The sequence below is a fragment of the Xyrauchen texanus genome, chromosome 12, assembly GCF_025860055.1.
Source record: "Xyrauchen texanus isolate HMW12.3.18 chromosome 12, RBS_HiC_50CHRs, whole genome shotgun sequence".
Classification (NCBI taxonomy): Eukaryota; Metazoa; Chordata; class Actinopteri; order Cypriniformes; family Catostomidae; genus Xyrauchen; species Xyrauchen texanus.
The window spans coordinates 47,553,993-47,577,093 of NC_068287.1; the positions used below are offsets into that span (position 1 = coordinate 47,553,993).

The window sequence follows — 23,101 nt, forward strand, 5'->3', positions numbered from 1 at the left end:
TAATGTCTATAAAGTCGATGAATCATCATTGTGTAATTTAGATAAAATACGATTTTTAATAGTGTTTAAAAATAATTAAATAATAATTGTATTAATAACCCCAGTGAGCAAGCTGTAGGCGACTGTGGCAAGGAACACAAAACTCCATAAGATGTTGATTAATGGAGAAAAATAACCTTGGGAGAAACCAGACATACTGTGGGGGCCAGTTCCTCTCTGACTAACCCCACCCTAACCCTAAACCAGACTCACTGTGGGGGCCAGTTCCCCTCTGACTAACCCCACCCTAACCCTAAACCAGACTTACTGTGGGGGCCAGTTCCCCTCTGACTAACCCCACCCTAACCCTAAACCAGACTCACTGTGGGGGCCAGTTCCCTTCTGACTAACCCCACCCTAACCCTAAACCAGACTCACTGTGTGGGCCAGTTCCCCTCTGACTAACCCCACCCTAACCCTAAACCAGACTCACTGTGGGGGCCAGTTCCCCTCTGACTAACCCCACCCTAACCCTAAACCAGACTCACTGTGGGGGCCAGTTCCCTCTGACTAACCCCACCCTAACCCTAAACCAGACTCACTGTGGGGGCCAGTTCCCTCTGACTAACCCCACCCTAACCCTAAACCAGACTTACTGTGGGGGCCAGTTCCCCTCTGGCTAACATTATGAATGTAATGTAAATATTAATTATGTATAGGTAAAATCATGGTTTAAAATTATTAAACTAAGTGTTAAGGGTCATCTTGAACTGTAAGATTATTGACCAAAGTCTTTGAAGTCCATCTTGATTAATTGCAGAAGTTCACATACATGCAATTGTCCTTGTTAATTGGCTGATGAAGGCTTTTGTTGGCAATAGTTAGTCTATGCATTCCATTTCAAGATCAGTAGTCCATCAATAGACTGAGGTGATGCAGGTTGGAGTTGGCATCATTTCATCCTCTGAAGTCCGTCATAATAGACTGAAGTGATGTTTGGCTGACACCGGCTGCATTTAGTCATCATCATTCAGCGACATGTAGCAGTGGAGTCCAACATGAAGCAGGAATGGTGCTGGATCCAGCCGGTTCTGGTGACCTCAGGATAGGAGTCCCGAGGTTGAGACAGGGAAACAAATAAAAAGATGTAAGCGTAGATGCCATTTAATTTATTGCAGAGTTAGAGATCATGCTCAATGTTTCTGGTTTCTGGTTCCGGCAGACCCAACTAAAGCAGCCTAATTGTGGGTTGGAGGATAAATTAGGTGTATGCCTGGCTAAATAGAGGAGTCTTTAGTCTAGACTTAAACTGAGAGGGTGTGTCTGCATCTCGAACAGTGTTGGGGAGACTATTCCATAGTTTAGGAGCCAAATATGAAAAGGATCTTCCTCCTTTAGTGGATTTTGATATTCTAGGAACTATTAATAGGCCAGAATTTTGCGATCTTAATGAACGTGTTGGAATATAGCGTGGTAGAAGATCACTTAAGTACTGCGGAGCTAGACCATTCAAAGCTTTGTACGTAGTTAACAGAATTTTAAAATCAATACGGAATTGAACAGGTAGCTAATGTAACGATGATAAAATGGGGCTAATATGATCATATTTCTTGGTTCTCGTCAGCACTCTGGCTGCTGCATTTTGAACCAATTGAAGTTTATTTATTGATCTTGCTGGACATCCTCCCAGTAATGCATTACAATAATCTAGTCTTGAGGTCATGAACGCATGAATTAGTTTTTCGGCATCAGCAACAGAGAGCATATGCCTTAATTTAGCAATATTTCTTAGGTGGAAGAATGCTGTGCTACAAACATTTGTAATTTGATTTTCAAAGGACAGATTGGTATCAAATATAACACCTAAGTTCTTTGCTGTTGAAGATGATGTAACAGTACATCCATCTAGAGTCAAATTATATTTTAGTGGCTTATTTTTTGAGTTTTTTGGTCCAATAATTAGAACCTCTGTTTTGTCAGAATTGAGTAGAAGGACATTTCTGGCCATCCAATCTTTTATTTAATTGATACACTCTGCTAATTTTGAGAATTGTGAAATCTCATCAGGTTTTGAAGAAATATAAAGTTGTGTATCGTCAGCATAACAGTGGAAACTTATTCCACGATTCCTGATAATATCTCCCAGGGGAAGCATATACATGGAGAAAAGCAGAGGCCCTAAAACTGATCCCTGTGGCACTCCATATTTTACTTTTGTTTGGTTTGACAATTCCTCATTTACATAGACAAAGTGGTAGCGGTCTACCTATATGACCTAAACCATGCTAATGCCACTCCACAAATTCCAACATAATTCTCCAGCCTATTCAAGAGAATGTCGTGATCTATCGTGTCGAATGCAGCACTAAGATCTAAAAGCACTAGAAGAGAAATGCAGCAGCGATGAGATGATAAGAGTCATGTGTAACTCTGATAAGTGCAGTCTCTGTACTGTGATGAGGCCTAAATCCTGACTGAAATTCTTCACATATACTATTTCTCTGTAGAAATGAACATATTTGGGAGGATACTACCTTTTCTAGTATTTTTGACATAAACGGGAGATTTGAAATCGGTCTATAATTAGCAAGTTCTCCAGGATCAAGTTGTGGCTTCTTAATTAGCGGTTTGATAATTGCCATTTTAAAGTTTCTTGGGACATGTCCTAAGCATAGCGAGGAGTTAATGATATTAAGAAGAGGTTCTGATATTACAGGAGATACCTCTTTTAAGAGCATAGTTGGTATAGGATCTAACAAACAAGTTGTGGCTTTTGATGTTTCGATAAGTTTTGTTAGCTCTTCATGACCTATGACAGAGAAAGATTGAAGTTGCACATGAGGGAAATTATTCGACACTGTTTTCTGAGGTGCTATGACAGATGATTGCATAATTCCAATTTTATTCCTGATTATTTCAATTTTATCTGTAAAGAAATTCATGAAATCATTACTCTTGTGCTGCGAGATATCTGGTTCTGTTGAGGCTTCATTCCAAACCAATTTAGCCACAGTACTGAATAAACATCTAGGATTGTTGTGGTTATTTTCTATGAGTTTACTAAAATATGCTGACCTGGCAGCTTTGAGTGCGTGTTTGTAGCTACAGACACTATCCTTCCATGCACCCTGAAATACTTCTAATTTTGTATTTTTCCACATAGCTCCATTTTCCGAGCTGCTCTCTTGAGAGCATGAGTGTGATCATTGTACCATGGTGCAGGGCTTATTTCTTTAATTTTCTTTAATCGAAGTGGGGCGACAACATCAAGGGTGCTAGAGAAGACTGCATTTAAATGTTTTGTTATTTCATCAAGTTCTTCTGGGCTTTGGGGTTTATTGAGTATATGAGATAGATCCGGAAGAGTACATTTACATTTTACATTTATGCATTTGGCAGACGCTTTTATCCAAAGCGACTTACAGAGACCTTATTACAGGGACAATCCCCCTGGATCAACCTGGAGTTAAGTGCCTTGCTCAAGGGCACAATGGTGGTGGCCGTGGGGTTCGAACCAGCAACCTTCTGATTAACAGCCCTGTGCTTTAGCCACTATGCCACCACCACTCCTTTTGCAAGAGTATTTACAAGAGTATTAGTGAAGCTATCTTTAGTGGTCGAAAGAATAGTTCTACCTGAACGATAGCGTGGTGTAGATTGAGTAACATTAGCTGATTGCAGCATGCAAGAGACGAGGTAAAGATCCGAGATGTCATCGCTCTGCTGCAGAATTTCTATATTATCAACATCAACTCCATATGAAAGAATTAAATCTAGCGTATGATTATGGCGATGAGTTGGTGCTGTTACATTTTGTCTGACTCCAAGAGAGTTGAGAATATCGATAAAGGCTAATCCCAATGTATCATTTTCATTATCGATGTGAATGTTGAAGTCACCAACAATTAAGGCTCTATCTACAGTAACTACAAGATCTGATAAAAAAATTTGCAAATTCACTAAGGATATCTGAATAAGGCCCGGGTGATCTATACACTGTAGCAAGGGTAAAGGACGACAGAGATTTTTTATTTATATTTGTTTTTGACGGTGTCACATTAAGCATTATTAGTTCAAAAGACTTACATTTATATCCTGTCCTCTGAGTAACACCAAAAACTTCACTGTAAATTGTAGCAACACCTCCTCCTCGACCCTTCAGACGAGGCTCATGTTTATAACAATAACCTGGGGGAGTAGATTCATTTAAACTAATATATTCATCCGGTTTAAGCCAGGTTTCAGTCAAACAGAGCGCATCCAATCTATGATCTGTAATAATTTCATTGACAATTAGTGCTTTGGTAGCAAGAGATCTAATGTTAAGTAGCCCTATTTTTATATGATGTTTATTTTTAATTTGTTTGTTTTGTTCAAGTTTGACCTTAATCACATTTTTTCTAAATTATTTAGTGAGGGTTTTGTGTTTGGTAGGTCGGGGAACAGACACAGTCTCTATGAGATATCTAGGTGATACAGTCTCTATGTGTTGTAGTTTATGTGACCTGTGTGATGTCTCAAGGCAGCTAGCAGACGTTCGGATTAACCAGTTTGTCTGCTTCCTGACCTGGGCCCCATTAAGTCAATTAATATCATTATTAAGTTTATGAGCCAAATTACTAGAGAGGAGAGCGGCACCTTCCCTGGAGGGATGGAGTCCGTCTCTCTATAGCAGGTCAGGTCTACCCCAAAAACTTTTCCAATTGTCTATAAATCCTATTTTATTCTGCAGACACCACTCAGACATCCAGCCATTCAGTGACACTAATCTACTATAAACCTCGTCACCACGACGAGCAGGGAGGGGACCAGAGCATATTACAGTGTCTAACATTGTTTTTGCAAATTTGCACACCTCTTTAACATTATCTTTAGTGATCTCCGACTGGCGAGCCGGACATCAGTTAGTGCCGACATGGATAACAATTTTAGAAAATCTACGTTTAGCATTAGCCAGCACTTGTAAATTTGATTTGATGTCAGACGCTTTGGCCCCGAAATGCAATTAACAATAGTGGCTGGAGTCTCTATTTCCACGTTCCTTACAATAGAATCACCGATAACAAGGGCTCTTTCAATATGATTCTCAGTGGGTGTATCACTGAGTGGGGAGAATTGATTGGAAACCCTAACAGGAACGGGAGAGTGGTGTCTCTTTGCTGAACGCAGTATGCCGCGAGACGTCACCCAAATGCCCTGCTGCAGGGGCTCTATAGCCGAACCAAAGTGTGTGTGTTGCTCTCTGTAATGCCCGCATCCGAAACAGTATCTACCGGCTTCTCTTTCTCACTGACCTCTACTAGCGTTCGGATGCGAGTCTCTAACTCATTAACCTTCTCCGTCAGCCTAACTAATTCCTTACATTTATCACAAGTGAATCCCTCACTGCTGACGGAGGAGGCTATTGTAAACATGTGACATGCAATGCATGAACAAATAACATGAGCCGATGCCATGACTTACCGCAAATTGTTCGTTGTTCTTGAGCGGTGAGGGTTTTGAGATTGATTTGAATCCCTCACAAAATTGTTTGTTGTGGTGGTTGTTCTTGATAAGCGGTGCTTTGAGATCGATGCAATAATCTGTGTACCGCAGAGGAGAAAAAACGGGTGCGCGCTGAAAAAATGCACTCCGTTTAATCGCGATAAAAATAGAACGCGGATACAGGTGGAATATGCGCGCAGTTGAATCCCGATAAGAGAATAATACGGGAAGACCTGATGCGTGCTTAATGGCAGATGTTTAAGGATTAAAGGCTACAAACACAGACTCTAGCTAGGTGTCAGCAGCAACCGGTAAAATACACGCAGATGAAACGGGAGAAAAAGCGGAAGAATCTGAAACGCGGTAAAATGACAAAGGATATAACTATGAACGATGACTATAACGTTGAACGTATGAGAATAAGCAGTGCTAAGCAGGCCACAAACAAACTCTCGTGCAGCGTGCGTGCGTGCTGAGCAACAGGAAGTCCAATGACGTCAGAGATGACGAGTGAATGTTAGTCAAACAACTAGAAACAACTGCATTAAACTGAAACGTTCCCACTTCAGACGACAAACTACGCTTGGCTACTATCTTGTTCTGCAATTCACTTGCCTAGTAACCATAGTAACGCTTTCGCGCTTTCTGCTATGACGTGGAGTGCGGGATGCACTCAACGTTGCATGAATTTTTAATTAGCCTGCATTAGTAACAGTTAATTTTGTTATGGTATGAACTTAATCCTAGTAAAGGCAAAAAATATATAATACCTTTGTAACGAAATCCAAGACTTTGTATACCAAATCCAAGGCTTTTAAGGCCTTAATTTGAGATTATTTTTCAATGCTTTTAAGATCCTGCGGGTACCCTGGTTAATGTGTCTTGTCCCCTCACAATGACAGTAAATTAATTATTAGGCTACATTACATCAGTCACGTCACATAGTGGTCTATTTTCAGTTCAAAATTGCGAAAATAGACAAAAGTTTATTAATTTGCCTGATTATTTTTGTGATTCGTTTAACATTTATGACCTAAAAAACTGTCAAATAGCAAATGTTTAGTTTAGCAACTTACATCTTATCTCGCACTTGACCGACCGTAGAACTGAAGCGCGTCGAGTCGCTCCTTTACTGTCGAAGTCGCTCTGCTAAAATTCGGCTGTGAACATAAAGCCCGCCTACTTTGATTTGATTGGTCATCTCAAATATTCTGACATTGACGAGCAGTGACAGACCAATGAGGCTCAGATGAACACACACGCTCGGCGCCGCTGCGGAAGAACGCGCTGATAACAAGACTGAAGCGAACACGAAGGCTTATCACATATTTAAAGATGGAAAGGGAGAAAACAGGACAGAGTAACACGGCGAATATCGCTCATATATATTTTTTTGACGACGTAGTTAAGGCGGCAGGCGTGTGTTGCTTAGGCATCCGCCTTAGTTTCAAAGTGCTGCGGGAAACCCTGGTTTTAATACAACCAGAAGGTCAAGGTCAATTTATTTCTAGAGCACATTTAAAAACAAGTGTAAACAATGTGCTGTACAATGCTGTTTATACACTCACAATTAGATTTAGATGTTAATTGGTTTATTGTTCAGTATGGTGCATATGTGTGCTTTTCCTGGATGCTAACCGACAGAAAGCAGTGAGATCACATGATCACATACAGTGCATGTGTCGAGCATGAGGACGTGTGAACAAGCTTCACTCATGAATGCACATAGTAAAGATAAGCTGAAGATTTGAATGAAGAAGACCTTAAATTGAGTGTCTCACCCAAACTGATCTTATCGCTTCAGAAGACCTGGATTAAACCACTAGAGTCTAATGGATTACCTTTATGCTGCTTTTATGTTGTTTTTGGAGCTTTGTGTTGGACCCCATTCACTGGCATTGTATGGACAAAAACAGCCCAAATATTCTTCAAAATATCTTTTGTGTTCTGAAGAAGAAAGAAAGTCAAACAAGTTTGGAGTGACACAAGAGTGAGTAAATAAACAGTCCGTCATCAATTATTCCTTAAAGAAATGGAGCAAATTTGTCAAATATTTGTGCACATTTCAGACCTGCTGTTTTTCTTTCTGTGAGATGACCATGACAACAGCTACAGACCTGTTGTGTCTGAAATGAGTCAATTACACTTCTGTGGATTTAAATGAGAAATCTTCATCTTTGTGTATGAAGATATTTGATGTTCTTCTTTCATCAGTTTCTTTTCTCCTTGTTTTCTGCCGTGTGAATAGAGATGATGTGACTGGAGACCTGCAGCAGGATTCTCATCCACCAGTAGATGATGTTCTTCAGACAGTCAAAGACAAACACAAAACCAGCATGAAGAACAAGTATGAGAGCTTATTTGAGGGAATCAAACTACAGGAGAATCAAACGCTCCTGAACAGGATTTACACACAGCTCTACATCATAGAGGGAGAGAGTGAAGGGGTGAATGAAGAACATGAGGTTTTACACATGGAGAAAACACCCAGAACTCAACACCATCAAGACACTCCAATCTCCTGCAATGACATCTTTGAACCCTTCCCTGAAGCAGGATATAAGCAGGTGAAAAGGAGGAAAGAAGAAATAAAGACTGTTCTTACTAAAGGCATCGCTGGAATTGGAAAAACGGTCTCTGTGCAGAAGTTCATTGTGGAGTGGGCCGAGGGAAAGGCCAATCGGGATGTAGATTTCATGTTTCTGCTTCCATTTCGAGAGCTGAACTTGATTAAAGATGAGCCGTACAGTCTTCACAAACTTCTGCTGGACTTTCATCCTGAACTTCACGATCTGGACTCAAAGATTTATGATGAGTGTAAACTTGTGTTCATCTTTGATGGTCTGGATGAAAGCAGAATTAAACTGGGGTTTTCAGACAATGAGAAAGATCCTGATGTGACCGAGACTTCATCAGTGGGTGTGTTGATGTCAAACCTCATCAAAGGAGATCTGCTTCCCTCTGCTCTCATCTGGATCACCTCCAGACCAGCAGCAGCCAATCAGATCCCCTCCAAATACATCAAGCGTGTGACAGAGATTCAGGGATTCAATGACCCTCAGAAGGAGGAATATTTCAGGAAGAGAATCAGTGATGAGGATCAAGCCAGCAGAATCATCTCACACATTAGAAGAGCAAGAAGCCTCCACATCATGTGCCACATACCAGTCTTCTGCTGGATCTCATCCACTGTGCTTCAAAACATCCTGAAACAAGACGACAGTGCAGAAATCCCTCAAACTCTGACTGAAATGTACATCCACTTCCTGCTCATTCAGATCAATGTGAGGAATCAGAAGTATGAAGAGAAACTCCTGCAGTCCAACAGAGAAGTGATTGTGAAACTTGCTGAACTGGCTTTCAAACAGCTGATGAAGGGCAATGTCATGTTCTATGAGGAGGACCTGAAAGAGAGCGGCATAGACGTCACTGACGCCTCAGTGTATTCTGGGATCTGCACTGAGATCTTTAAGGAGGAATCTGTGATTCATCAGAGGAAAGTCTACAGCTTCATTCATCTGAGCTTTCAGGAGTTTCTGGCTGCTTTCTATGTATTTTACTGCTTTACTTTATGTAGCACTACAGAAGCACTTTTGGATTCACTGCATAATCTCCATAAAAGAGCAGTAGATAAAACCCTGCAGAGTGCAAATGGACAGCTGGATCTTTTCCTGCGATTCCTGCTGGGCATCTCACTGGAGTCCAATCAGAGACTCTTACAGGATCTACTGACACACACACAGAACAGTTCAGAGAGCATAAGAGAAATCACTCAGTACATTAAAGACACAATCAAGCGTGATGAACCTCTCTCAGCTGACAGATCCATCAATCTGTTCCTGTGTCTGATGGAGATGAACGATCAGACTCTGTCCAGACAGATTCAGGATTTTGTGAAATCAGACAAACACTCAGAGGAGAAACTCTCTCCTGCTCAATGTTCAGCGATCGCCTACATGCTTCAGATATCAGAGGAGGTGATGGATGAGTTTGATCTGAAGGAATACAACACATCAGATGAGGGCAGAAGACGACTGATACCAGCTGTGATGAACTGCAGAAAAGCTCTGTGAGTATTCATTAATGTCATCACACAAGATAATGAGATTACCTGCAGTTGACTGTGACATGATACAGTGCTGATGCTCTATGTGTACCTGTGCTGCATACAAGATCAAAATACATCATGATGATGAAACTAGCTCAGCTGACAGATCATCAATCTGTTCTTCTGTCTGTCTGAAGTGAATGTTCAGACTCTGTACGCTACAAATCTGATGCTCTGTTTGTTCTTAACCACAAAGACTAGAGGTCTGCAAACTGTCAGGTATCAGGTGGGGTTCAGGTCAGTTTTTCAAGTACAACAAGTTTGAGTCCAAAACTTTCAGTGGAATGACAAAGTGTGTTACTTTGAGAATTACTGAACAAGATTGCTGGATCTCTTTTCCCTCCATCCTGTCAGTGGGTGTGTGATCCGACAGAAAGGCCCAGATTTAGCTTAACCAGACATTTAAAGGTGACCGCTAACTTTTACAGGACTGTTGGTCTACAGGTTGTGTTTACTGTTCACTCTGGTCTTTTTCACACCACTTTCCTCTGTGACATAGGTAGTGACGTTGCCAAAGTATTGATCTATTTCAACAAATTCACTTGGAGAAGAAATTATAAAGCGAGTAAGGCCACGTACACACTGCAGCTAAATACGGTTGTCAGTTCATCTTTGAGTGCTTAATCCTGTTCTGTACACACACAGTTTGTTCATTTACAGGAGTGACAACCATATTCAACAATCAAATGAACTCCTGAAACATTCATGTAGTGACAACAGCATTTTCATAAATTCACACCGTGTGAACAGAACCGAACTGAAACACTAGTTGTTAAAGACGTGAACAATAGCGTGTGTGAGATGTGTCCGTCTTCTCCTGGAGCAAATCACACAAACAGAGATATGTGTCTTCATTCATTCATTTATTCCAGACGTCTCTCTCCACTGTAGTTTTTCTCATCAGTCCTGTGGTCTCGGGGTAACCTGTAGGAGTCCAGAGAGAGAGAGCACTGTTTAAAAACAGCCGCATAGATGCACTTAAACAAAACACGGCAATTCTGTTGATGACTAAACATTGCAGGATGATAAAACGTCTCTGGTGGTAATCTCTTCACTCAATAACAGTGAACACAAAACAGGTTAAACTAGTAGCATTCATGTTTATTCTTCACAGGCGCGAGACGATGCAGCGTTGCTAAGGTCATCACTTGTCAATCATCACAAGTGCGGGAGTAACTCCTGTATTCCTCACATTGAATTAAAATTTAAGGGATTCACTCCTGCAATTAAACTTTGTAGTGTACGTGGTCTAAGTGATTTCGGGTCGGGTTCAGGCTTAACATTTGACGACACTGTTCAGTTATGATCGGGTCACACAGTCTCAGAGACGGGTCTGGTTTGGGCTTCAACTTGAGGCCCGTGCGGACCTCTAACAAAACATAAATGGTGCATTCAGTGAATATGATGTTCTTTTGTTTTTAAAGCATTAGAGGCACAAATGCCTGAATATTAAACTATTATCTAACATAAAAATAACCTTGCATGAAAAGAAGCTAGTTTTAAACACACAATGTCTCCATCTTAACATGTTGAATTGGCCTGTCTCATCTCAAGACAGAATGGAGGAACAAGGGGGAGTAGAGTACTCCAATCAATGTTTCTTGGAGATGTTAGTGAAAATAAAATTCAGTCTATAGTAAATGCATTAAAATACAAGACATCTACAGATATGGATGGGTTAGATATGATTATTGTAAAAAAAACGATTGATTGTATTGTTAAACCTTTAAGTTACATATTTAATCTTTCATTTCAGACAGGGATTTTTCCTAATAGGATGAAGGTAGCAAAGGTGGTTCCACTATACAAAGACGGTGATAAGCATATGTTTACAAATTATAGACCAATTTCGTTATTATCGCAATTTTCTAAAGTCCTTGAAAAAATTTTTGTGCAAAAATTAGATGAATTTATTGAAAAAAACCAGTTGTTAGACGAGAGTCAGTATGGATTCCGTTCAGGTAGATCTACAGCTTCTGCGACCATGAATATAGTTGAGGACATAGTAAATGCTACTGACAACAAGAAACACACAATAGGTGTGTTTATCGATTTAAAGAAAGCATTTGATACAATTGATCATTCAATCTTGTTATTAAAGCTACAATCATATGGTGTGAGAGGAATAGTGTTGGATTGGTTAAGCAGTTATTTGAATAAAAGACAACAGTATGTTCAGTATAATAATAAAAAATCCAATAATATGCAAATTAAATGTGGTATACCGCAAGGTTCAGTTTTAGGACCGAAATTATTTATACTTTATATTAATGATATTTGTGATGTATCGAAGTTATTGAATTTTGTTCTATTCAGCAGATGACACAAACATTTACCTCTCAGGAAATTATTTAAATGAATTGGTAATTAGTATGGAACAAGAAATGGTTAAAGTGAAGGAATGGTTTGATATTAATAGGTTGTCATTAAATTTAAAGAAAACAAAGTTTATGATTTTTGGTAATAGAAAAAAGATGAGAGTATTGTACTATCAATAGCAGGAACAAAAATAATGAAAGTTAGGGAAATCAGGTTTTGGGTGTGCTACTAGATGAAGGATTGACTTGGAAACCTCATATCTCATACATACAAAAAAAGATATCTAAGAGTATTTTTGTATTAAATAAGGTAAAACATGCCTTAGATTATAAGGCATTACGAACCTTGTATTGTGCACTGGTGTTGCCCTACATCAGCTACTGTGTGGAGGTGTGGGAAACACATATCAAAGCAATACAAGGTCACTATTTCTATTACAAAAGAGAGTCATACTGAATTATATTTAAAACAGATTATAGAGAGCATACAAATGCCTTATTTTTTGGCTCTAAATTGTTTAAATTTAAAGAATTGGTCGAATTACGGACACTTATTGTTATGTTTAAAGCAAAAGATAGAGTATTGCCCACAAACCTTCAACACTTGTTTATCCTTATAGAAAATGAAGGAAGAAGAAAGGGACATTTTAGGTATCAAACTGCAAGGACAACAGCAAAACAAATGTGTACTTCAGTGGTGGGAGTGAAAGTTTGGAATTCTTTGCAAAATGAACTAAAGCAATGTAAAAATATATTTCAGTTTAAAAAAAGATTTAAAGAGAAAACAATGGATTTGTATGAACACTTATAGAAGTTGATGATGATGATGATGATGATGATGGTTGTGATCATGGTTTGCTTTTGCTTTGGAAATCTGTTTCAGGTTGATGTTTTGGTTTCTAGTTTGTTTCATTAGTTATCAGCATGTATTGACGGGGACTTGATATGCTGAGTCTTTTGATATGTTGAGTTTATTTTTTATTTTAAATTTATTTGTGGAGGGGGCAGAAAATATAAGATATTCTTCGTTCTGCCTCCTTTTCATCATGGTTTTATAAATTATATATACGAGGATGATGAAGTAAGTTACTGGAAAATATCCATGAATGAAATAAACATAATCAATCAAATCAATCAATCAAGAGGTCTTGATCTTCTCAATTATATAGAACTGAATTAAAATGAGCACATAGATGAGTCCGCAGGTGCCCCCATGAAGACACGCCCCTTAAACGAGATGAGTCTGATTCATTCCTATGCAATACTGATGGGGCTAAAGAGAGACTGGAGTAAAGATTATTTCATGTGATTCAGAATTTTAAATCCAGATATTTATTATTGTCCTCAATGATGGTCGAGCGGAGATTTAATCGAACTCTTCTGCAAAAGAAAACAAGGGGAACATTGATTTTGGCTATTATGGCTTGTTTTAGGCATTCAAACAACTATCCGTCATGAGGATGATGATTTCAAGAAGAATGTGTGAGTGTGCTGAGTGCATTTGTGTCTGCAGTCCCAATTCATGGCCAATTCTGCTTTGATTGCTGTGTTCAGCTCCCATACCCATCTTAACCACTGGGGGTGAGAGTGAGAGTTTCCTAATTACTAAATCAGATTGGGTCTCTGTGTGTTATTAAAGAAGTCTGACTGAACCGAACATTCACAGATTTAACAAATGATAGTGTGACGGTCTTGCCCGGGCGGTCTATTTACTGCGTGTGACTCACTGAGTAATAGAGATACTGTAATGGAAATAAGGGTTTTGTGGCACAGAGAATGAATCAGTCCCACAGCATGTCTCATTAGCTCTGCTCTGTTTTAATCATTTTTTTAAATTTTGAATCCTTTTAAATCTTTTTTTTTTTTTTATTGGATCATAAGATTCAATTCTTAACAAATCTTTGTACAATTTTAGCAAACTGACAAACTAACAATAAGCATTTTCACAAAATTCTTTAGAAAAAATTAAATATGGAAGGAAACGTCCCCACCTAGTGGTGAACATGGGCAATTCAGTATATATAATGCAATTAATCAATTTAACACATTAAATCTAGGGATGCACCGAAATTTCGGCCGAAAATTGCACTTTCGGTTTTTGGCCGAAAGACAAAAAAGGCCGAAAATATATACCTCCTCGCCCCGCCCCTCAGTGCTCTGATTTCAATCTGGATCGATCTAGCCCTTATCACGGCGCTACCAAACAAAGGCCGATCATGTCAGCGGTGTGGAAATTCTTCAAAGTTTCTGATAAGAACATCACATTTGTGATCTGCAGTGTTTGTTCAGCAGAACTTTCAAGATATATATATACACACACACACACACACACACACACACACACACACACACACACACACACACACACACACACAGAGTACAGCAAGAGATTCTACAGAAAAGCGCCCCGATCCACAGCAGTGCCACAACTAGCGCAGCTAAACCACAACTTGAGACGTATCTAGCTGAACTACGCCAGAAGCGGCAATCTCCTTGACTACGGGCGCATAAACAAAGACCGCTTTCCTTTGCTTGCGCGGATTGCGCACAGGTATTTACAGGGTTCGTACGTTTTGAAAAAACCTGGAAAAGTTATGGAATTTGAAAAATGCAAATTCCAGGCCTGGAAAGGTTTTGAAAAAATAAAAAGGCACAGAAAGTTTTGGAAAAGTCATTGATTTTTTTTTTTTTAATTTTAATTCATTTTTAACACAGTAATATGTGATTAATACAAAAACTGTTTAATAAAAAATATTTCTCGTTGTCTTAAATGTCCTTATATTCGGGCGCAAAGCGTTCTGTTCACTTCCGATTCACTCGTTGCCTGAGGCTAAGTCGGTGCTGACATAAATTAAATTTAATTGAAATGCCAGGAAAGTGTAGATTTAACAATGTCTGGCTTCACTTGGAAACATACAATACATGGCTCGAAAAGGTCCAGGACCCGAGGAAAGCGAGATGTGGACTATGTTCTAAGATAATTGACATCTCTAATATGGGAGAATCAGCTCACTAGCCATGCTAAAGGCGCCAAGCACCAGGCAGTTAAGGCTGCGCGTGAAGGCTCAAGCATGACTATCACTAGCTTCTTTTCTCCTCCGCGACATCGACCAATGTTAGGCTAATTGCAGGTTCTTCCATCACGAGTCAGGTTGAAGGCACAAGACAAGGGACTATCTCAAATGATAGACAAGACGCGTTAAGGGCCGAGGTATTGTGGGCGTTAAAATTCGCAAACTCCCACTATTCTTTTAAATCGTGCGAGGATGTCAGCGCACTTTTCAGAGCTATGTTTCCTGACAGTCAGTTGGCAGCCAAATTTGCGTGTGGGGAACGTAAGTGTGCTTACTTGTGTAATTTTGGATTGGCTCCTTATTTTAAACAGCTCACTTTGAAGACAGTCACTACACAGATGTCTTATGTACTTTTATTTGATGAGAGCCTGAATAATTACCTACAGACTAAACAGTTAGATGTCCATGTCAGGCTATGGGACGGGCCCAATGTGAAGACCATCGGTTCAGAGTTCCTGGGGCATTCAACCGCCAAAGATGTTGTTGAGAAACTCAACAACTTGCTTTCACAGCTCGGAATGACCAACCTCATCCAAATCTCGATGGATGGACCGAACGTGAATTGGAAAGTGTTTGAAATCCTTCAAAAGCAGCTGCAGATTGATGTGGGAAAGTCACTTATCAACATCGGGTCGTGCGGTTTGCATATACTGCACAATGCATTTAGAGGCGGATGTAAAGCGATTGGATGGGACATTGAACATGGACTTTCTTGTCTCTACTGGCTGTTTCACGACTCCCCAGCCCGGCACGAGGACTTTGTGACAGCGACTGGATGCAGCACGAGCATGCTAAAGTTTTGCAAGCACCGGTGGGTCGAGAATGTTAACGTAGCGGACAGAGGATTACAACTCTGGCCGCATGTGAAACGATACGTGGAGATGGTAGGGAGAGGCGAACTCCCCAATCCAAAGGTGAAATCGTTTGAGGAGGTGAAGAACCGGTGTGCTGATCCTCTCTTCACTGTAAAGGTTGGCATATTCATCAGCATTGCGCGAGAAATTGAGCCCTTTCTCAACATGTATCAGACGGACCAACCAATGCTGCCATTCCTTGCTGAGGACATGACTAGACTGATCAAAGGTAAGCTTAAACATTAAATCCAATTGCCATATGTTACTTGTTTTCTAAGTTGAATTTATTGACATTGTTGGACAAATTACTTCCAAAATGTAATTGATGTCACTCATGGACTGGAAGCAACATATCTCGTTTTTTCGACATCTTATCTCATTATTTCTACATATGCTGTGACATTCTAATCTGCATTAAGCCAAGTGTTCTTAATTGTTTTCTATGGGAGGAAAATGCTTAATGTGTAGGCCAATTAAACGCTTATGCTTATAGGCTCTACTGATTTTTTTTTAAATATAACCGACTGTATTATGATTTTTGTATCATATTTGTTAAAATATTATTATGTTTTTTATCGGGAGACATGAAGTGGGTCAGATATGATTTTGACTCATTAGCCTACGTAGTGTTTTGTAGAAAGCCTTTTCTTTAAAGTGAATTTCGTTTTGTATAAAATGTATCTTAATTATTATTTTTTAAATCATCAACCAATTGCCTGGATTTAATAAATAAGAAGAAAATATAGCAGTCATAATCATGACATGGAGAGCCGGCACGGTCACTTGAACTTGAGCGCATCTCAACATAAATTAACCGAAATATACCTCACAGACATGAGAAATCTGAAACAATGAAACAATTAAAAAAAAAATAATAGCCAGTGATGAAATGTTTTGTGTTGACACAAATCTTGGATGTCCATGTCCTAACTGCTGGGAGTCTCACACAACGCACAGGACACGTCCAATTCGCAAACTAATGACTCCTTTCAACCGATTAATTTTAATTAATGGTTGAAACAACTGATCTTTCCAACAGTGAACTCAGGAGACATCTGAATCTGTAACACTTTACAATAAGGTTTTATTTATTACATAAATTACTAAAAAAAAATGTATTACATAAATTACAAAAAAACAGTTTGCTTAAGCTTTAAAATAATTAAAAAAAAAACTTCTTTTTTTTCAAAGTATATGACTTTATTTTTCCACACAGTGCAATTAAGAATCGATTAGAGAATCAGAATCATCAGTAGCATTATTGATACAATCTTATCAATTCCCATCCCTATGTGAAGACAGTAAAATTATAATCATACATGTTTTTGTTATATTTTTTTTTGATAGTTAAAAGATTAAAACATTTTATTGAGTAATGACACTGAAGTAGCATATATACCCCTTATTTTTATTGTTTGCAGGACTCATGGGCCGATTTGTGGTGGACACGCACCTGAAGGAATCATCCACACTCAAGCTCCTGAATGTGCCTTACCAGGACCGTGAACCTGCACAAAGATGCTTCTCAAATTGACCTTGGGTTCACTGCAGAATCTACACTAAAGCAACTTAAGTTCACTAAAAAGGTTTCAGATAAGCAGTCCCTAGAGATAAGATTGGACAGTAAGAAACTTCTGATGAATCTTCTTGACAAGCTGCTGGCAAAGGCTCCTGTGAAACACACCTTAGTAAGATGCCTACAATGCTTAGACCCGAGACACATGGCCAAATCTAAGGAACAGTGTGTTAGACAAATGATGATAGTACTACGCAGTATTGTGGAGGCTAAACATGTAAACAGCACTGTATGTGATGATGTGATGAGAGAGTTCCGGAGTTTTGCGATTTGGCTAAATTACAGACTAAATTCAGGGATTTTGACCCCAAAGCAGAGCGTGTGGACACACTGCTGTATGAGACAATGGGGACCAACCCCTCTTTTTCCAGACTGTGGGATGTAGTGAAGGTTGTACTTGTGCTGTCTCATGGACAGGCAAGTGTAGAGAGAGGATTCTCAATAAATAAAGAGCTAATTGTGGAAAATCAGAAGGAATTGTCTTTGGTAGCTCAAAGGCTCATTGTTGACCATGTCAGGTCTGTTGGAGGTGTATCAAATGTAGCCATCACAAAAGATTTGCTTCTGTCAGCAGGAGGAGCCAGGCAAAGATATCATGGCTACCTTGATGAACAAAAAAGAGTGTCAAAACAGGATGCAGTAGACTTAAAGCGGAAGAAGCTTAGTGACGAACTCCAAGGTCTGAAAAAGAAGAGGGCCACCATTGAGACAGATGTGTTTGCCCTCGAAAAATCTGCTGATGAATTGTCAGAGAAAGCAGAAAAAACAAGTTGTCTAACGTTAATTTCCAAATCAAACAGTTTCCGTCGGACAGCAAAGGAAAAAAGAGCTGCTCTGTTCAACATTGAGAAGCAAATTGATGAAAAGCTTGCAGAAATGAAAAAGTGAAGTGTGTGTGTGTGTGTGTGTGTGTGTGTGTGTGTTTAAAAATGGAAGGTTATGTCCTCCATATGTGTTGTAAACTTAAGTAGGGTGAAAAAAAGATTAAACTCTAGTTGTGCATTCACTGTTCAATCTCCACTACTGCCCAATTAGTTGTTAATTTGCAGTTGCTGTGTTTTATCAGGACACTTATGTACATTTTACTTATGTATTTTATCCTGTGTCCTTCAAAGATCTTGCACTATGTTTGCGTTTAAATAAATGTGTATTTTGTATTGAACCACATACATTGTCATCCATTTTATTGTTAAACCTCTGAGGGTAAACTTAAACACATATTTTTATTCTTATAATGTTGACTGACATTTTGAGGAATACATAGTCATGGAAATGTGCCGAAAAGTCATTGAAATGTCATGGAAAAGTCATGGAAAAGTATTGGTTAAAATGTGTATGAACCCTGTATTTATCTGCCCAAGCACCAGCACAGAGAGTGAGAGACTGTTCAGTGCAGCATCTCATGTTCTTGATGAGCTTTCTGACAGGAGAGACTGTCAGAAAATTTAGCAACTTTTGTTCTTGAAGAGAAACCTGTCACTTGTACTTAAATAGAAAGCGGTCCAATATGATGTGTATAGCAATTACATTACACTTGTTCTTCACTTGAGGATACATCTGTCATTTACAGTTGAGGTTGGATTTAGTTCAATTACTGCTGTTTTGCACAATAATGTTCACTTAAAGTGTACATACGTTTACATAAACAGAATAGAGCACTGATCTATATATATAATTATATATTATAGTTTTATATAGATCAGTGAAATAGAGGCCCTCTGCCATTCTGTGTTCTGCCTTTTAGTTTGAATTAAAATTACTGTTGCATATTTAAACTTTTTGAAAGATGCTAGCTAAGTTCATTACTTGACTGTTGATTTTCATATAATAGTTTTCTAAAACTTTACATTATTTGGATAATTGTTAATAAAATCTGTAAAATTAGATTTTTACAGAACTGAAAGAATAATAATATTTAATATAGTTTTAATATATTTTTTGTCCAATTTTGGTGTTACTTTCAATAAAAGTGTGATTTATTTTATTGGTTTGTAGTTTTTCAATTCAGATTCATTAAATTCATGAAATTAATGAAAAAGTATAAAATTAATACAATTATACCAATTTTTTTTTTTTTTAAATAGGTAAAAATTGCGGTTTCGGTTTTCGGCCAAGTGCATCCTGGATTTTCGGTTTCAGCCCAGAATTTTCATTTCGGTGCATCCCTAATTAAATCAATATAATTTATAGGGCTGCCCCCACCAAAGGTTTTCCAAGTCGACTAGTAGCCGTTAATTTTAAGCCGCACGTTTATGACATTAATTTAATTACTTCTATATATATATTTTGGGGGGTCATCAAAAAATGGTTTGAGTTCCAGATCAATGTTATCAGTAATATTGTTAACACTGTTTTTACATTACAGAGAAATAATAAACCTTCATAATGAGCCTTTAAAATATACGTTTAATAAACGCACGCATGAAGCGACTCACAGCAACACCGGCAAAAGCAGTAATGATCCTGAATGTGTCTGAAAAACCAGCAAGAAACTGTCTGAACATTGTGTTCATTTATAGAGAGAAATGCACATCAGGGTCGAGCCGCCAGACGATGATCTCGGGATCAATGATGGTCAGAGAGATCACCAATAACTGATGCCTTTGACCATATTTGGCTCATTTTCCCATTAATCTATAAAATTATTATTAGACTACTATTATTATTATTATTACAATAATTTGCCCGTAGAGACACATACACATGCTTGAAGAAACACTTCATTATATTATTAAGAACTGATGACAGAAAAGCATCTATATGCATGTGTGACGCACTTATACGGAGGCGTACAGTATCGAGGAACACGCGCATCTAAACGGTTCTTACTCTTTCTTTGTTTCTGTCTTCTGAATTTTTTATTTTGCAAGAACCATATCATGAGTGCTGCAAATGACCTCAGACATCTCAGTTCAGGAGGTGCTTTGAGTTCAGTTCACTTTATTTCCAGAGGACAGTTTATTGTGAACGCAACTCTGCAGCCTGTGAAATAATACAAAATGTAATGGCTTTTTCCTATAAGCCAGGGCCAGGTGGTAAAATGTTCTTTACGCATAGTTTGGAATAAACAATGTCCACAAATCGATATTCATTTCAACTGCTTTGTTGTCCATTTAATGAAAAATATATATCTTACAGTGTGTAACACATTGCTCTATGGTAAGAACCATATGTTCCTGTCACCTGTGTTCTGATACAACCCATAGGAAGTTTAAATACCAAGCTAAATTAACAGGTGACCACACCCACAACACTGGTGCACACTGCCATTTAGTGGTTTGAACAATCATTTCATTTGGCTCCTACACACCGGCCCCATAATTGTAATAATGTAAATTCACAATTAAACAACAAATACATAAAAGGAGCCATAAATGTCTTTGTATGGGAATTCCAATTCAGCTTCAGTGCTCCAGCTTCCAGTAGTAAACAGATATTGGACACAGGCCTAGCCAGCTGCCCTGTTTTTGTCTTAAGTTGGACTGATCGAACAAATACATTTTTATCAGGATAGGTTTTAATTACTCTTCCCATCAACCAGGAGCCACAAGGAACTACAGGATCCATGATAGCAACAATGTCTCCCACGGTAAAGCTTCTTCGTGGTTTTATCCATTTCTGTCTCTCTTGTAGTAGTGGTACATATTCCCTTACCCACCTTTTCCAGGAGAGTTCGGACAAGTATTGTTTCCATCATTTCTTGATGTACAAATCTCCTTCATTGAAAACTCCAGGAATCGTTAGTGGTTTAGACTTTAGAAGGAGAATATGATTAGGCGTAAGTGCCTCAAGATCATTCACATCGTCAGAGGCTTTCGTAATGGGACGGGCGTTAAGGATTGCTTCTATCTCACACAGAAGTGTTTGAAAGCTTTGATCATCCATAGATTGTTGTCTAATGGTTGAATACATCACCTTTTTCACAAGCCGAATAAGCTTCTCCCATATTCCACCAATGTGAGACCCGGCAGGAGGCTTGAATATCCACTTAAGTCCTCTTCATGTCAATGCATGCTGGATCTTGTTATGGTCTAACCCAGCCACTGCTTCCCTCAGCTCCCGCTCAGCTCCGACAAAATTTGTACCATTATCTGATCTCAACTGTGCAACTTGACCATGAAAACACATAATCCGGTGGATGGCATTAATACAGGAGTCTGTATTTAAAGTATAAGCCATCTCAAGATGTACAGCCCTGCTTGCCATGCAGGTGAAAATTACCCCATTGCGTTTAACTGTTCCTCGAACTCTCTTGATTTCAATGGGTCCAAAGTAGTCAACACCAACATTTGTGAATGGTGGTAAATCAGGTAAAACTCTCTCTGCTGGCAAGTCAGACGTTTTTTCCTCTCCGACCTTTCCTTGAAGACGACGACCTATGATGCAGTCAGAGATTATTTTCCAACAAGCAGAATTGGCTCTAGTTTTCCAGTAATGCTTACAGAGAAATTACAACATATAATTTCTTCCTGCATGGCCCAGTTGCTGATGTATATGCTTCAAGATCAGTTGAGAAATAGCCAGGTCCTTAGACAATATAATTGGATGTCTTTCTTCCTCAGGCATGGCAGCCTTAGCAAGTCTCCCTCCTACTCTCAAAAAAACATTTTCCAACACTGGATCAAGCCTAAAGATGTCCCTTTTTTTCTTGACGGTAGCTTCTGCTTTCAATGCAATGATCTCATCAGAAAATCTCTCTTGTTGATAATACTGAAGAATAGCTCTCATGAGATCATCAGCAGTAAATTATTTGACATTCAATTTGGCCTTCATCTTTCTTATTGCATGAAATCTATTTTCTTCAGTGTCTGGAACATCTTTTGCACAAGTAGATGCTTGTAAAGCCCTCCTCTGTTTCACAAGCTGCATAAACATCTCCTTGACCTTGATGATCCATGCTACAGAGGTTTTAAGTCTTGCAAAATCAGAAAAATAGATTAGAAACTGACTGGTAGGAGACTTTAAAACCTGACAGGCAAAGGCATGTGCAGTGCATTCCACTTTGACCTCTGGTTCATCTGGAGGTATTGACAACTGATTCATGTTGGACTTGGGTCATTCTTCTTCGTCCTTTAAAAGAAAATCAGGTCTGTTAAGCCATCTCTTACATGCTAAAAATTCTTCAGCACAAAGACCCCTAGATGCCTCATCAGCTGGATTCAAACTTTACTTTATGTGCCTCCATTGCACAACATCTGTTGAGTCTCTTATGACAGCCACTCTATTTGCTACAAAGGTGTGGAAATGCTTGGTTTCATTCTCGATATATCTTAGTACAGTCATGCTGTCTGTTCAGAACACAGATGAGTCCAAATTAATCTACTACTCCCTTTTAGCATTCTATCGACTCGTACAGTTAGAACAGCAGCCGTATGTTCCAACCTTGGGATTGTCATCTGTTTTAATGGAGCAACTCTTGATTTACCTAACATAAATGGAGTGGTGGTGGCATAGTGGCTAAAGCACAGGGCTGTTAATCAGAAGGTCACAGGTTCTAACCCCCACAGCCACCACCATTGTGTCCTTGAGCAAGGCACTTAACTCCAGGTTGTTCCGGGGGGATTGTCCCTGTAATAATTGCACTGTAAGTCGCTTTGGATAAAAGCGTCTGCCAAATGCATAAATGTAACTGCAGTCCTTTTTCCACTATTCACCAACCTCAAGTATGACACTGTCCCATAGTCACACACGCTGGCATCAGAGAAGTG

General features: G+C 39.0%; 1 protein-coding gene across 1 annotated transcript in view; it reads left to right on the plus strand.

Annotated features, from left to right (window-relative positions):
* The window catches only part of LOC127652407 (uncharacterized), a 746,522-nt gene that overhangs the window by 96,227 nt on the left and 627,194 nt on the right, over positions 1–23,101 (plus strand). The window contains exon 14 of the mRNA XM_052138529.1: positions 7,712–9,532. Coding sequence (XP_051994489.1) covers positions 7,712–9,532 — 1,821 coding nt within the window. The remainder of the gene's footprint in view (positions 1–7,711; positions 9,533–23,101) is intronic.